The 14,624-nt window shown below is 35.7% G+C and overlaps 1 protein-coding gene across 3 annotated transcripts in view; it reads left to right on the forward strand.

Annotated features, from left to right (window-relative positions):
- The first annotated feature begins 1,517 nt into the window (after positions 1–1,517).
- LOC109106337 (KN motif and ankyrin repeat domain-containing protein 4-like) overlaps positions 1,518–14,624 on the forward strand; it is a 43,907-nt gene continuing 30,800 nt past the window's right edge. Inside the window, exon 1 of one of the 3 annotated variants that reach the window (XM_042726002.1) lies at positions 1,518–1,781. Coding sequence is in view for 1 of the 3 variants with exons in the window: in XM_042726000.1 (XP_042581934.1) it covers positions 11,388–11,458 (71 nt within the window). In the remaining 2 variants the exon portion in view is untranslated. Of the gene's footprint in view, positions 1,782–11,144; positions 11,459–14,624 lie in introns of those variants that run through there. The other 2 variants (XM_042726004.1, XM_042726000.1) reach the window with 2 other exon arrangements.

Consider the following 14,624-nt stretch of genomic DNA (forward strand, 5'->3'; position numbering starts at 1 on the left):
GACAGTGGCCCTCCAGACCAAGTTTGGACACCCCTTATCTATATTCATTTATTTCTTTCTCTCATATTCAAGATAGGCCCAGTTCCGTGTAATATAGCCTACATATTTACAAATAATACTCAGATTTTTTTTTTCCAATCAACTTTTTTTTTTTCAATATTAAGATTGCATTTTAAAATTTATATGAAATAATTTGGAGAGTGTAACATTTACATTTAAGTTTAATGTAAGAGGTCGTACTACTGTATGCATAACAAAGGCTGTGTAGAATATTGCTGTAGGGAGTGTAGCAGATTACACAGCTGGACACAGCTGTCACTGCAGTGGAATATTATTTCACCTGCCCATGTACATATTATACAGAGGCATCTAATCTGCAGATGTGCTCGAGGAGGCTGATCTCAAATCACTCAAATCATATGCATCTGCTGATCATTTGTATCCGCTTACTTAGAAAATTATTTTCTTTTGTGTGTGTGAATGCACCTTTTATATAGAGGAGACTGAGGCTAGTTGGCTTTATATCAGTAACCACACAATGCATTCATGTCAATTGTGGTTGAACTGTGTTTTTAGGACAAGAATATATGCAGTTGAGCCAAGTAGTCACATGTGTTTAACATCTTGTATTTTTGTGCATAAAATTAAATGGCATGGATTCATTTATAATTATGACTATAATTATTACAATGCTATATAGTAGTATTTTAATAATAATAATTAAAAAAACATTATACTATTTATATTATTTGTTCGGCCAAAACAATGGTTTGACCTTTTTGTATGTTACCTTTTATGTCTTTACCATTTATTTGTGTTTAATCTATTTAAATTTACAAACAGAAACTATCTCAAAACATGTATGCATTGTGCACTAAATATTCACTAGATTATGACAAGACTGGTCTCCCCATAAGCCAAATATAAACTCTTGTATTACTATAGTTATATCTGAATGTAGGTAGAAACCTGAGGTAATGCACCTCTTTTCATTCCCCTACAGTGTTAACCATGAATCCTTCAAGAACGCAGTCACTGTCGGAGGAAAAACAACCCTGGGAAGAAGCTTTTAGGTCTGGAAATGTGGAGAAATAGACCAGCGTGCTCAAAGAATGAGAGGCATGTCCTGCACTCTTTTCAGCCCCAGCTGAGCTGTGCTGTTTTTTTTTTTTTTTTGTTTAATTACTTTACCATACTAAACCTACCTCAGTGTCAGTGACACACAATACACACCAGCTGGATCACACACACATCATCTGTCAGCTCTTGGGGCAGAGCTCAAGCAGCATACATATAGGCAAAGTGGTTAAACACCAGTTTGATCATTATGTCAGCTGTACTACTTTAATCCTTTTAAAGCATTTTAATGGAAAATATGTAAGCTTGTGTGTGTGTGTGTGTTTCATAGTTATTTTATTATCATTTATTTTTTCGTGTGTGTGTGTGTGTGTGTGTGTGTGTGTGTGTGTGTGTGTGTGTGTGTGTCTGAACCTCTGACTGCCATTGGATGAGCTCTGCAGGAGGGGGTGTGTTCAGGCTCACAGTATAGTGCTTGTTATGAGCGCCTTCTGCCATCCCCTTCCACAAACCTCAATAACAACAGTATTGCAGCCTCTGAGGCTGAGAGTGTGTGTGTGTTTGTGTGTGTGTAGGGGAGTGAGGAGTGCCTCTACTGCCGTTGCAGCTGGTTGCGGCTTCCTCACTGTGCTGGATTTCCTTGAAGGTCTGCTTCATCACCTCTGCAGTGCTTAGGAAAAAATAGGGCCCCCCCAGAGACTGAGGTAAGTGATGTGAGATAATACATTCCATGTCTGTCAGCTCCATTATTCAACTTTTCTCTTGTTTACCTTTGGAAAATGCAGCACACCTCTATAGATCCCACCCACCATCCCTCAAAACCGACCTTTTCATTTCTTGTTGAGCATTTGAGGCAGTTCTTCTAATGTGCTGTTCTTCTAGTAGTAATTCAGTATTATAGATTTTAACTCCATCCTTCATTGCAGACCTTGATTGTTTTTTATAGTAGCAATGTTTGCCACCCAGACAGCATTTCTGGCCATCATAGACCGCTAAATGCTGTCTAGGTGGGCAGCCCGTGTCTCATAGCACAAATCATGTGCTTGGCTGTGCTGTTTCAGTTTACCTCCCCGCTGGGTTGTCGTTATGCCGAGCAGTGTGTCAGTCTGGCAGAGATGCGAGACACGCGAGCAGGGAGCGATGTGTTTAACCGTGCCGTAGTGCAGTGCAGCAGTGCGCTGCGCGCTCGTCTGCAGTGCTGCTCGGTTATTTCGCGATGGTGACTAGCTCATTTGCAGCGACCTAGAGACGTTGAGCTCAGCTGGTTGAGATCTCTCTGATATCCCGCGATGCCCAAGGCGAGATCCTAGCTGCCATGAAGAAAGGTTCCTGTTTGATTCGCGTGCAGAGCGCGCTTTCTTGCTAGTTTCAAACGCAACAGAGATAGAAGATTTTGGATGCAGATGCTATGGGTTGGTCACTGTGCATATATTTGCACATAACAAGGTTAGCCTGCTTTATTAAGCAATGCATTTTCTAAACAAAACAGATATGCATTGGAGAGTCCAAATATTATTATATTCACCTGGCAAAAAATATGATCTCATTACAGACACTCAATTCCTTCTCACACTGTGCAGATTATAAAGCATATTTTGGGGGAGGGGGGTGTCAAATCCCCCTAATTAAGGCTTGTCGCCTTCAAAACAAATGGTTTGGGTATCTAAAATCTTTTCATTGAAACAAGCATGCAATATACTACACAGAACAAATTGTTATATTTATTTCATATTAGAAAAAAAGTAAGTAAATCAAACAATTCAAGGACCTGCAGGTGCTTCTGAGCTGGTGTCATTTATATGAGAATGAGTTGTCTGATTACTTGTATGCTTTAACAAAGTGTGTTTGCTTGTTATTATTCATACAACAACATTAAATAAATGTATTTATAGAAATATTATCCTAAAAGAGAAAAGAATATCCTAAAAGAGACACAATTAAATAATAATATTTAAAAAATAAAATACAATTAAGATTATTTAAAGTAAAATAAAATGTAAATAAATAAAAGCAATATGTTTAATATATTTTCAGTATTATTGGGAAATATAAAAGATAACATAAATTACCAGTGCATGTCACAAAAAAACTTATTTATTTAGCTGTTGAGAACCTCCACCGATTGCATGCTGCCTTACAAAATTGACTTTACATTTTCATAGTTGACCTGACCTAAAAATTCCACTAGATGAAATTATCAACCCCCTTGCAAGTCTTTGTGTAATTGGCTCACTGCCTTTGCACATGTAATGCCTCCCTAGGAGCCTACAGGCTGTTTGATGTTCTCAGGAATGCAGAGGTACATTAAACATGGGACCTAAGGGCCACCCAGGAGCTCTGACTCCCTAAAGAGTGCGCAAGTTTACCATCACTCTGGTGAGCCTTACTATGTGATTTTGCGACAGGTTTTTGTCATAACTTTTATTGTGATGAAGGCCAAATTATGTATTCATTGGTTGCATTTAGTTATAGAGTTTTATATTATTTATATATTATATTTATGTTTATTTATTTATTTGATTATGCTCATCCGTGGGCTGTTAAAGTAACATCTAGTAAACCCAGGAGACATTTACTACAGAAATAAATGGCCATGTTTTTGCTCTTGTGATCAGTCATGTGGGCTTCTTGCACCAGTGACTGTAATTCCATGACCTGGTAGAGCTCTGAAACAGGCCCTTAGTGGAAACAATGCCTAGAGAGATGTATAGGGGTTCTTTAAATCTACCAGATATGTTTTAAGTCTCTTGACTATTGCTGTTAGACTAAAATGGTTGTATTGTACGTTTCTTAGGTTTTTGGATGTCTGAAGTTGTGGGCATGTTGTGGAGGTTATGGAATTTGGCATAGCGTGGTCTCTTGGGGGTTCACATGTGAGGCTCTGTGGGGGCGATTCCTTGTCCATTGTTTTCTGCTGAAGGACATTTCTAACAGAACGGAGATGGAAACAATGGCTGATATAATTTGCGAGCTGCTCCTGCCCTTCAGATGTATCCCTCATATGTGCATCAAAGAAAAAACATAGTATGCGATCAAGTGGACACTTGAAGGATTTCTTTGATAGGTACTCAAAGGAAAATCATCTGATAAAAGAATTGTAGTTGTATATTGGCTTTTCATGGATCTCATGTTCTCATAAATAACAACTTAGATTTGTATCAGAACCACAAAGGTTGACTGGATTTTGAATGTTATTGTGCCTTCATGTGAGGAAATCCCTGAGGGTCCACTGGATGTGACTGAGTAGACTGAGGTGGCCACATGACTTTCTCTTTTCTCTGATATAAAAGAACATTTCGGGTTCCCCAAAGAACGTTTTTTCTTTAGTGTGAAGAATATTTCAATAGTCTACCGGGACGCTTTGTCTAATGAAAATGTTCCATGAATGTTATAGGTTCTTTATGGAAGCAAATGCAAATAAAGAACCTTTTTTTAAATTTACAACAAAAGTGAATGGTGACCACAGCTGTAAAGCAAGAATTTCATGTCAAGATTTTCAAAGAATTATGATTTTCAGTCTTCTATTAAAAATATCATATGACTTTGGAGGACTTTTTAGACTATTTCTATAACACTTTGTTTTGATTTTGACAGCCCTTGTTCACCATACATTCATTGCATGGAAGAGAACAAGATTTTCAAATATTGAAGTGCTTGTCAGTAAGATTCTTTCTGAATAAATGTATACTTAATTTCATTTTCAACTCATTATTAATTCATTTATTATTCACTTTGTTAAGACTATGTCTATTCCAAACACATTTCAAACTATTCTTTTGAACTTTCTATTTATCCAAAAATCCTGAAAAAAAGTATCACTTTTATACAAAATGTTTTCAACTGAGATAATAACAAGAAATGTTACTTGAGAACCATATCAGCATATTTGAAGGACTTCTGAAGGATCATGTGACATTGACGACTGGAGTAATGACTGCAGAAAATCCAGCTTTGCCATCACAGTAATTACATTTTACATTTACATTCCAAATTACAAAATAACACTTTTTACAAAATTCATATTTTTTTTTTAATTTTTTACAAATAAATGCAGCCTCAGACATCTTTCACTAAAAGTCATACAGACACCAACCTTTTAGTGCAGTAGTGTAAACTAGACTGAGATGGCCATTATGTTGAAATGGACAGTATGTTAAGCTATGATATTTCATCCTATTTTTTCCAACTGTTTATCATTGAAAGCAGCGCAAGTGGGTTGCATAGTGAGTTAGGAATGTAAATAAGTTTGCTCTATATCAGCGTAGTATCAGCAAATCAGTTCCACTGGCATGCGTTTGTGTGCTGGCTTGTGTATGTGCATGCAAATGTTCAAAGACAAATGCTGTTTTTTAAGCGTGTTCTTGTGGTTGATCTTTTGAACAAATGTTCCGTTCAATTTGATGGGATCCATCCAGGCACATAATGTCTTCACACTGTCTCCTGGACCAGTGAAAGCCACATGGGTATTCAAGTTTCATCCAAATTCCCATACCACCATTTATTTATTTCAATTTTTCAAATTTGACAGCACTGCAGCTTCTGTTGCCTCATGGGATAGCAGATTGCCTGCTGGTTGCACACTTCAGAATCTCAGCAGATGCATTGTCATCTGGGTATTGTTTTCCTTCTGTATGATACATACTGCTAATGAATACAGAATATTTAGACATCTCATCCTTTTTGCATACTAAGTCACAGAAAAGCAAATGCATGTTGTATTTTCCCCCAATCCTCTTTTCTTCAGGCTTAGAGAAGCTGCAGATGTATTTCACCCATAAAGAAGCTTGGAAAAGAGGTCCACACAAATGCTGAATGGAGGAGTTAAAACCTTCTGACCTCTTTAGGCAATAATTTCTGTTTGTGTCTGCTTCTGCCTGTTTTTGTCTGAATTCTTTCCTGTTTTAAGTGATAAAAAGACACTTGCGCAACCTTCAAAACAAAGTCTTCCTACATATTTCATTATTATTCCATGACAACAGTGACATTTATGTAGGTAGTCATGAAGATTTACTCTCTGGACTAGAAAGATGCAATTAGTGCTGCATGAGGTGAGAAATCAAATCATCTTTTTAAAATAATTTTTTTTTACACTCACCTTCATTCACGTTCACCTCTGCACAGCTTGGGCTGGATACAGAGGTCATTATAGATATGATCTGTCACGTACTGTGAAATCTTCAGAGGACGGGGGTTTGTCTATTGTCTTTCTTGCACTCTTAGATGTGCAGTGACATCAGCAGCCTCCAGGAGAGAGCTGAGGCAGCAGTCAGCAGAAGTGCAGAGAAACAGAGAAAGAATACATTGAAGAACCTTGTTACAGACACTGAGATAGTATGCACATTCTGATGTTGTGTGTTGAAACAGCTCTGTACTATTTCTCTGTGGACTCCAATAATGTATCCAGACAGCTGGGGGTGTAGTAGTGTCAGAGATGTAGGTCATATATAAATATGTTTTTAAGTAATCCTTTTTTATTAATGCCCTGTCTGGCATCAAGCTTCTCTGTATATGTCTTTGTTATGAGAATATATAGCGTAACCTGGTAAAATGCTGGTATGCTGGCTACAAAATGAAAGCTTTGTTTCTGATGCTATAAGCTTTCGTTTTGTCAGATGTTTAAAGCTTAAATCACTAAAAACGATTTGCCACTTGCCAACTAGTAGATTTGTCAGTCATGAGATGTTGAACATTAATATGAACGATGAGCATCTGTTGCTGTGTTGCTATGTTGTGTGTTACAGCTGTTTCTTATTTAGTTCGTCTTTGATGTCTACACCTGCTGCTTGAATTTATGATATTTGCACAAAAAACTGCTGTTGACAGCTTAGACTTTTCATATAATATTCACAAGTCTGTATTTAAATCTTAAAGAACAAAAATCTGTTATGTTTTTGGCTTTTCATCAAATATTTACAAGATATTAAAAGTTTTGTTCTTTGGAGGCGCAGATTAGTTTACTTTTTCAGTAGTTTTTTTCAGACTTTTTCAAACTTTTACACCATTTTTGGTCTAGATTTACACTGTAAGGAATTTTTGTAATATTTACAGAAAAAAGTCTGTAAAAATCTTATTGTACAAACCAGTTAATTGGTTAATTAACACTCTAAGTCACCTTACCATACAGTAAAAACAGTTAATGTTTCAGCATTGCATTATATGCAAATTTACTGCAAAATACTGTTATATTTATGTTTTTTTGGAAGTAAAAACGAAACAATTTACCATGAAAAACATGAAAAAATTCTCACAAAAAAAAAAAAAACATTCTCAGCATTCTCTGTGTGACACATTTTAGTTCAAATAGATTTCATTATATTATATGCTTTCATATAAAAATATATGTGGTCATAAATGGCACCAATATCATAATACTGGAAACATTGTCACAGTATTTTATTTATTTATTTTTTGTATTTTGCGGTACATTTAATTGTATATTTATTTATTTTACAGTGATTTAGTTGTTAGAATTAAGTCAAATTAGGATAAGCCCTAAAATGTTCATGTGAAGTATCAATAAAAAAAATTATAATTTGAATGATTAATTGAAAACTAGATGGATTTACTATTTAACATAATTAGAGTTTGCTCCTGGCTGCACTGAAATGTAATCTTAGGCTTAGTAACCATAAAATCAATTTATCTGCCTTTAACATGCATTGTATAATCCATGGTATACAGCTAATAGCTTGTTTGATGATATCTGATTCCCAGCATATAAGCTATTGGCAAGATTTAAATATTGCTGAGAAAACTTGGCACGATCATCTTTGAAGTTGGTCAAAATGTCTTAAAGCATGCCCTCCATATCCTGTTCTTATTCTCTCTAATTTACCATAGCAGACACATCCCCAGCCTTTCACCATTTTTAATTATTATTGCACCCTTGGGTAACTTCCAAAGCTGGCTTGAAATATTTCATACCTGAAGTAGGCCTACATATTTCATGCAATAAAAGCAATTAAAGGCAGCAAAAGCATTTATTTTAATTTGAGAAAACCTTCTCTATGACTCAAAGACCATGGTGGCTGTTCTAGTATGCTTTTTTAACCCAGCACTGAGAGCAGAAGCAAGATATTTCCTTGGCGACAGATGTGCAGTGGAGGAGACAAAATAAGAACAGTTTTATTTTTCTATAAAATCTTTTCTTACTGTGTAGCATCGCCTTTCTATATTTCTGTTGACATTATATACAGTACCTCATATCACTATAGCCGTTTAATGACTGACATCACCCACTGAGCAATGTTTGAAAAACCTCAGTGTTTCTACTGCATGATATTTAGCATTGATAGTGCTGTGATGAAGAGACGTTAATTGCTCTGCAAAGCAGAACGCTTGACTGAGAGTGGTCTCATCCTGCTAGATTAATGCAGAGGAAAGCTGCACTGAAACTGATTAGACACTAATCCTAAGGGACGGTCATACACATTTACAGCTGTGCAGATGCAACCAACACTTCCACCACTGATCATGTTATTGTTCTCACATCTATTAAAGGGATAGTTCACCCAAAAAAAGAAAAATATCACTCTACATTAATATTACATAAATATTAATGAATGAGTAATTAATGACAGAATGTTCATGTTTGGGTGAACTATCCCTTGAATCATTATCTTCCAAAAGCATTGTTTCATTTCCAGCTTGATTTTGTACGGAGCCCCGCACATGACATGCAAGAAAAAATAAATAAATCGTGCACGCGATTTACTAATTTTTTACCTCAATGTACTAAAACGTGCACATGATTACTATTGCGTTGCGTTCCCTCGATTTGCTAAATCGTGTGCATGATTTAGCACATCGAGGGAAAGAATTAGTAAATCGTGCACACAATTTATAAATCAAGTGAACAAAATAGTAAATCAAGGGAATGCAATAGTAATCATGTGCACGTTTTAGTACACTGAGGGAACGAATTAGTAAATCGTGCGCACGATTTAGCCTACTATTTTGTCCTGCATGCCATGTGCGGGGCTCCGTAATTTAGCTATCTAAAACAGCATTAACATTGTTCAAAAATCCATTCTGTATATGAAAATTCCTCTATAAGATTCTTTTAAGATTTAGAATACTGTGCTTTTGTGTTTTATGTTTGGGTTATAAGGAACAGTTGTATGTTTTCAATTTTAATTTAACAATACAGTAAGTGCTGTCAGTCTGTGTGTTGTTTGACAATGTGCAACAGATGGCTTTTTTGGATCACTTTTTGTCAGTAGAGCAAAAGTATACAAAATAACCGGCCATATCAAGTCTAAAATTTAAGTTTGAACCATGATAAATGTTTCCGAGTGCCATTAGTTGAAGTAATAACAGCGTCCAGTGTCCTCCAGCAGGATCCAGCAGGAAAAGCACCACATTTTTTTCTTGTTATTTCTGGTCAGAACTCTAGAAAGCAAGTGGGAAGTCTACATTGCAAAATACTTTTGGTCCTAAAGGAAGAAGATGTTTTTATGCTTCAGCCACATCCTAAATACAATACGTGCCCTGTCTCATGATCTAACAGAAAAACCTTGTAGAAAAGGAATTCAAGCTATAATTTAGGGCAACAAATCTGTTTATTTTTTTTTTTTCTTTTCATTTAGAGCTTTGGTAACCACCACAGAGAAAGTATGTGGCCACCTGCTTTTGACTGCTTTTCTCTTGCTGTTCCAACCACCCGTTTGCGTGAATTTAGATAACAAATCTTTCCTGTCTGAAATAAAGCCTTCATTCAACCTGTGCTATCTAGAACAGCAGCTTGAGATGGTTTGAGATTCAGAATGGATTTGACACAGAAGGAAAGAACAGTAGGAAAACAGATAGCGACACAAGTAGGGAACTGAAATTGCTTCAGAGAGCAGCTCTGATAAGAATAAGATGGCATCACTGGATTTGAGAGCGAGTTAAAGACAGAGTGATGAAGAAAAGATATAGAAGCAACGTGCTGCATTGGCTCTAGCTCTGCTTTGGCCTTTTAAAAAGGTATCAGACTTTTCAATATGGAAGATCCTCAGTGTACCAGATGCTTCCTATTGCAGATGACCGCTAATTGAACCCCAGACCACAAACAGCGGATGCATTTATGCCTGTGTGTGAGAACAGATAGACAGAATAATTTCCCAACCACTTTTGTGTTCTATGCTAATTATAGAATTCATTTGTTGATAGTTATGTTTATAGAGAGTATGAGAATAAGAAATTAAAGGAAGAAATTGTAAAAATAATAAAAGGGCAGCCATTCATTGAAAAAAAGAGAGCCAAATGCCCATCTCCTCTTTGTTTGTGCATTAGCCGGAAAAACTGATCAATAATTATTAAATATTATTGCTAAATCAGTAAGCCATCTTGTTAATTTATTAATGTTTAGATGTTTTAGAATGCTCTTATCCTCAGTGTTCTGATCATTCACTGTCCACAAGCTAAGGTAAATTCAGTAGGCCTACCATAAAATATATACACTTCAGACCTCTGACCTCCTTATGACTCTTAAATTTCTTCTTAAGTTCAGAAAAAGGGCAGTGTTACGCCTACAGTTTAGGAACATGATGATAGTTTCTATTTTAAGCACAGTGTAATTGTGAAATTAGAAACAAGCAGCTTCCCATGGCTAGAACCCGCTGGTTAAAACAGTGTCAACTAGAAAATTGCTGACAATGCCAGTACATGAAAAATGTATAGTTCACAGCATGTGAACATCTAGGCTTTCCTCTGTGGCTGAGAAAGAATAGCACATCTTCATTTGAAAAAAAAGAAAAAAAAAAGTTCCCCTAAAGATTTTATATTGCAAGAATAATCTGAACCACAGTTCTCCTTAAGTGTTAAAATATTTCATGATTTTATGTTTTGTCACTTTTTTTTAGTATATAATCACTGTTGGAAGACCCTAACTAGATCTCAGTCATTGTTTTGTTTGTTTTTCTGTGTTTTCAAATATATTTTCTGGGACATTTGGAAATGATTTTATTATTTTTAGATTTCGCAGAGTGCTTGTATGTTGATTGCATATGCATTTTTTACATAAATCTGCTGTGCAGCTGTATCCTTATAGTCTTATATACCACAGTTCAGTGTTGGCTTAGATTGTCTTCAGTGGTTCTTATTTTGTCCCCTTTGGAGATGTAATGATCAGATGTTTCACCATCAGCGGAAATGGAATAGGAGCCTTGCCCACAGTTCCTTCGAGACCTACATGCACTACATGAATGTGACCTTGGGAACTCTGTACTGTGTTATTTCCTCTTAAGCTGGAGAAGTTTTGCATTTCATATGGCCTTTTCTTTTTTTCCTTCTTCCTCCTGCTTTCTTTTTTTCTATCCTCAGGAGTTATGAGAGGACGGATCAAGTATTTTCCTCAGACATGTCCAATGCGGGAATTATCCAGACTCTTTTCCAGCAAGTATGTTATCACATTTCCAGATATACCGCACATGCCATTTACTGATAACAGAGAGCACTTCAAGTTCAAGTTGTAAGTGAAATGGTGCCAGGTGTGGGAGAAGATTCCTTTAAAAACTTGATCTGTTTTTCTAAGCTGTTACTTCTTAAACATTCTCATGCCTCTGATCTGAGAGATTCCCTTCTGGAAGCTTCCAGCCTTTGGAAAAATGAGGATAGCCAAGATGGGGGGAAAAAAGAGTAGGCAGATCAAAGAACAACACAATGCTGCTTGTCTGCTGGAAGAGGACGAAGCCAAAGCCTGTGAGCTGTGGGTCAAAGAAGGAACGTTACGGTTCCAGCTTTGTAGAAATTTGTAGAAATTCCAAGCCTCATTTTTAAAGAAGTAACATTAAAATGTGTCTAGAAGCATATTAATATAGCCATGTACACTTTCCCAAGAACTTGTGAGCAATTTTTCGCTAAAAAAATGTTGGAGGCGCTTTATGCATTAATTAATTTGAAAACTTGAACCAACCTCTGTAGGCAAGAAAAACTTTTTTGGTTTATTAGAAAATCTCCATGCAAAAGAAGAAAACATCAGGCTGGAGCTCTTGCCATTAAAACATTTTAGGTCCCCCGAGAGGTATTGTGTACTGCCCACTGAAATGTAACCAGGTTCTTATTTCCCACAGTGCTAGAAGGTAAAAAGCTGTGTTTGCTTTATAACCACCCCCACTACTGTATCTAATCTGAGCAACACAAGCTTCCATTTTAAGCATTAAAACATTCACATCTAATACATGTTTTGTTAGGAATTTAATTAGTTGTGTTATAACACCCTGTAGACTATATATCTGGTACATACTGTAGTTTAAATATCTATTCGTAGAATTCATGTGTAAGCTTTTATCAGACACTTTAATCCTTTATGTACTGCACCACTAGCAGTGCAAATGCCCGCTGACAACCAAGAGCTACCAAAACTAGATAAATGACTCCCACTTGCAAAGAGGGGAAAATCAATTCACTTTCTCTTTCACTCTTTCTCTCTCATAATTGCGAGAAGCTCACAAGAGAGCATGCAGCGTTTTGAGATTGATTCTGTTGACAGCAAATTTGCAAGTCTGAAAAGTAGCAAGTAGTTAGTCATATAAAAAGTTCTCAATCGATGAAACAGCCTTTACAGAGCAGAGCATATATGGAAAGCTTTTAACCGAATCATTGTTTTGCCTCCTGTAGGCATACTTTTGGACAGCTGTATTTTTCAAAACTGCCATCAAAGTGCTGAATGAAGCATTTCAAAAATACAATATGACATTTCTGTCATAAATATTTATTTTTTTATGAGCGTGTGCAACCCTATCTGTCAGCATTTTTGCAAAAGTCTGTATGTTTGTATATTTGTGTTGTACTTTTGTGGCCTTTTTCTTAGTGCCCAGGGCTTAGAGATACAGTACATGTTGGTACAATGAGAACTAGCGGACCTGGGCTTTGCATGTCTGTCATCGCATTTCTATATGAGCATTCTTGCTTGTTTGCAGCTGCTTGTTTGTCTCTCTCTCTCTCTCTGTCTGTCTCTCTGTGAGTGTGTATGTATACGTTCATGTTTCTATTGGTGAAAGGTAGGATGATGCAATGACAGCAGTTCAGGGGCCATTCTCTACTCACATTTCTTTCACCACATCACATGAGCAGCAGACTGTCGCTAGCTATCAGAGTTTAAAAGAATGTGCATGTGTTACTAATATTTAACCATTGATTTCCATTTGTATGTATTAACAAATTTGTGTATACCCTTTACGGTTTCATTTTAGGGTTGGTAAGATTTTTTTTAATGTTTTTGAAAATGTCTCTTCTTGCTTTCCACCCTGCATTTATTTGATCAAAAATACAGTAAAAGCAGTTATATTATGAAATATTATTACAATGTAAAATAACTGCTTTCTTTTTTAAATATTATAAAAATTTAATTAATTTCTCTCATAGCAAAGCTGAATTTTTAGCAGCCATTACTCCAGTCTTCAGTGTCATGCAATCCTTTAGAAATTATTCTATGCTGTTTTTGTGCTCACGAAACATTTCTTATTATTGTGCTTAATATATATATTTTTTTTAATGAAATAAAATTCTTTTCTTTAGGATTCTTTGATGGATAGAAAGTTCAAAAGAACATCATTTATTTGAAATATATCAATTCAATGAATTTAATGCACACTTGCTGAATAAAAAGTATAAAAAAAAATCTTTCTGACCCTAACTTTAGATTTATGTATGTAAATATGCCATATTTCAAGGTTTGGGATTCATACAGCCTATTTACTTGAAATTATAACTAACTAAAACAAAATCAGCACTAAGGCATTTCTTATAATATCCTTTTTAGGGGTGAACTATCCCTTATCTACAGTATGCATGTGAGTAAAAGATGGCAGAATTTTCATCCTTCAGCGAACTGTCCCTTTAGCTATGTTATTTCAGTTAGTATTCCCACTGTGAATGTAATGGACAGACTGTAAGGGTTTGAGAGGAGCAGATAAAGCACAGGGAAACATATCTTGGGAAAGAGTGACAGTAAGTTATTGTGGAATGGGCTGGAAAACAGCAGTATAATGTCAAGAAGTAAATCAAGCAGAGGGATGGAAAAATGGGCCAAACAACATATGAGTTTGCCCTCACACACATACACCTCTCTTCATCTGTTGACATCAGGTCACATTACCTGAGAGCATCTTTATCTCAGCAGAGTGACAGTGCCATTTCTCACACACGTTCATTATCCCACCCTCACCCCTGTGTGCGGCATCTCTCCATGGTATCTCGTAGACTAATACAAATCTGCCTGCCATATTTTGATATGAGGAATAACACTGTATACAGTCAGTATTGCATTATAATGTTTACTTAACAATAATGACCACTGACTATTCATTATCCAGCTTATTCTATGTTTATAAATAAATACATGAACATGAAGAATTAAGTTATTATATATATATATATATATATATATATATATATATATATATATATATATATATATATATATATATATATATATATATATATATATATATATATATATATATATATATATACAGCAGGTGGCCAAACAGAGTGTGCTTTCTACTTGCTTCCATACAATTTAAGTAAAACTCACAAAATTTAAAAAAAAAAATATGCAGGAG

Source organism: Cyprinus carpio, chromosome B6 (genome assembly GCF_018340385.1).
Source record: "Cyprinus carpio isolate SPL01 chromosome B6, ASM1834038v1, whole genome shotgun sequence".
Taxonomy (NCBI): domain Eukaryota; kingdom Metazoa; phylum Chordata; class Actinopteri; order Cypriniformes; family Cyprinidae; genus Cyprinus; species Cyprinus carpio.